Source organism: Atta colombica, unplaced genomic scaffold, assembly GCF_001594045.1.
Source record: "Atta colombica isolate Treedump-2 unplaced genomic scaffold, Acol1.0 scaffold163, whole genome shotgun sequence".
In the NCBI taxonomy this organism is placed as follows: Eukaryota; Metazoa; Arthropoda; class Insecta; order Hymenoptera; family Formicidae; genus Atta; species Atta colombica.
Window position 1 is genome coordinate 3,056,587 of NW_017259254.1, and position 1,662 is coordinate 3,058,248.

Below are 1,662 nucleotides of genomic sequence, written 5' to 3' on the forward strand. Positions count from 1 at the left end.
CAATTTAAGAGCTGCGCCATAAATATTTCTAAAAAATGGATAAAAAAAAAGAAAAGTTATGTTACGTATTAAACAATACAGTAAAAATTTACAATGCACTTTTTTTTGTTATTCCAAAGATATCGTAAGATAAGTTTTTATAATTTAACAAAAAGTAAGTAGTTTATGCTAGGTTAGGTTAGGTTAACTTAATTAAACATAATCAAATGTAATTTTGTGAAAAAAGATAAGATTTTTACATTGACTACGTTTACACGACATCCTTAATTATGTTTTTTAGAGTAAAACAATGGATAACTATCGCATTATATCCTCTTTCCATCCTGGATTTTTCAAACGTTAACATGGCGCATACTCATGTGGCTGCGACACGGAGTGTCCCTACTGGTTATACTGTAGTTCACAATAGTACAAGTATTTGCTACAGTTGGCACTGCAATCTGTCGTGTGTTGCAGGTTGTAGGTTGCAGTGTGTTTGTTAAAATTTTCATCCTTTACCGAATATAATTAATCGAAAAAAATGTCAGCGTGGAGACAGGCAGGATTGAAGTAAGGAAATTATTACTATCCTCCGTATTTTACATGTTTTCTTGATGTATGTCAAGTATATGATATAATCTTACATTAGAATCGCATTATGTAATCGAATTGTCATCTGATCGTTAATCAATATAAAATTTTATTTTTGTTCAATATTAATTGTTGCTTGTGGATAACAAAATATTGTAAAAATTGGAGAATATATACTTGGAGAATATATACGAATTTTCTATCCCTTTATCTTGTTACAGTTACATCCAATACTCTCAAATTGCAGCTAGGTTAGTCAGGCAAGCCTTGAAAGTCGACTTGAGGGTAGAGGCTGCTAAACGTGATGAAGTTAATGTGAAGTTCACTGAATGGAAAGATGGGAAAGCCATCAGTACGTATGCCTTCGGATTTATTATTTCATTCTCGAATTTATTATTAATGAAGAGAAATGTAATCGTTGCAACGATTCTATTCTGTCATTTATATCATATCATTTCTACTATTTCTTTAGATACTTATATTGTGTAGAATTTATATATTCTTTATTCTTTTATTATACTTTTGTTATACATACAATTTTTAATTTAAATATTTAAATATTTTATTACAGCTGAAAAAATGTGATCGTAATGATCAGTAAGTGAATGTTTGGAATCTATCATTAAAAAATGTTTTTAATAATGTCTTCAATATAATTTTTAACAGGTGTGACAACTTATTATAGAAAAAGCATTTATTTGCCTTTGCACTTGATGATTGTGTATAATTAGCAGTTTTCCATTACCTCTTATTCAGTGAGAAATAACCAATGTGTTGATTTAACACCAAAATTATCAATTCAACATCAATTCGATGTTATTTCTCATTGCTGTGTGTATAAAAGAATCTAACAATTATTCTCTGTGTTATATCCATATTTCATAATTTTAAATAATATATTTTAAATAATATACTAACAGCACGAAAGAAATTCTTGTATTCAATATTTATTGTTTATGTTACAAGATATTGTTTGAATAGATATGACCTTATAAATGTTAACAATAATTAAAATTCTTCTTTAAAGCCAATTAATATTTTATCTTCATGTTTATTAATAAATCTTATCCTCTTTAAAATTTATAATATTCA

At 27.3% G+C, this 1,662-nt stretch overlaps 1 protein-coding gene across 1 annotated transcript; it reads left to right on the forward strand.

Annotated features, from left to right (window-relative positions):
* The first annotated feature begins 439 nt into the window (after nt 1-439).
* LOC108686029 (ATP synthase subunit epsilon, mitochondrial-like) lies at nt 440-1,225 on the forward strand. Its single transcript, XM_018191071.1, has 3 exons — nt 440-549; nt 792-922; nt 1,142-1,225. The coding sequence occupies exons 1-3, from the start codon at nt 521-523 to the stop codon at nt 1,153-1,155; spliced, it is 174 nt and encodes a 57-aa protein (XP_018046560.1). The 5' UTR covers nt 440-520; the 3' UTR covers nt 1,156-1,225.
* Nucleotides 1,226-1,662: the final 437 nt, after the last annotated feature.

What these genes read in the sequence shown, in the direction of transcription:
- LOC108686029 (XM_018191071.1), top strand. Translation starts at nt 521, where the DNA reads ATGTCAGCGTGGAGACAGGCAGGATTGAA. An exon ending in TGGAGACAGGCAGGATTGAA is followed by an intron (nt 550 to 791) that starts GTAAGGAAATTA and finishes ATCTTGTTACAG; the next exon opens with TTACATCCAATACTCTCAAA.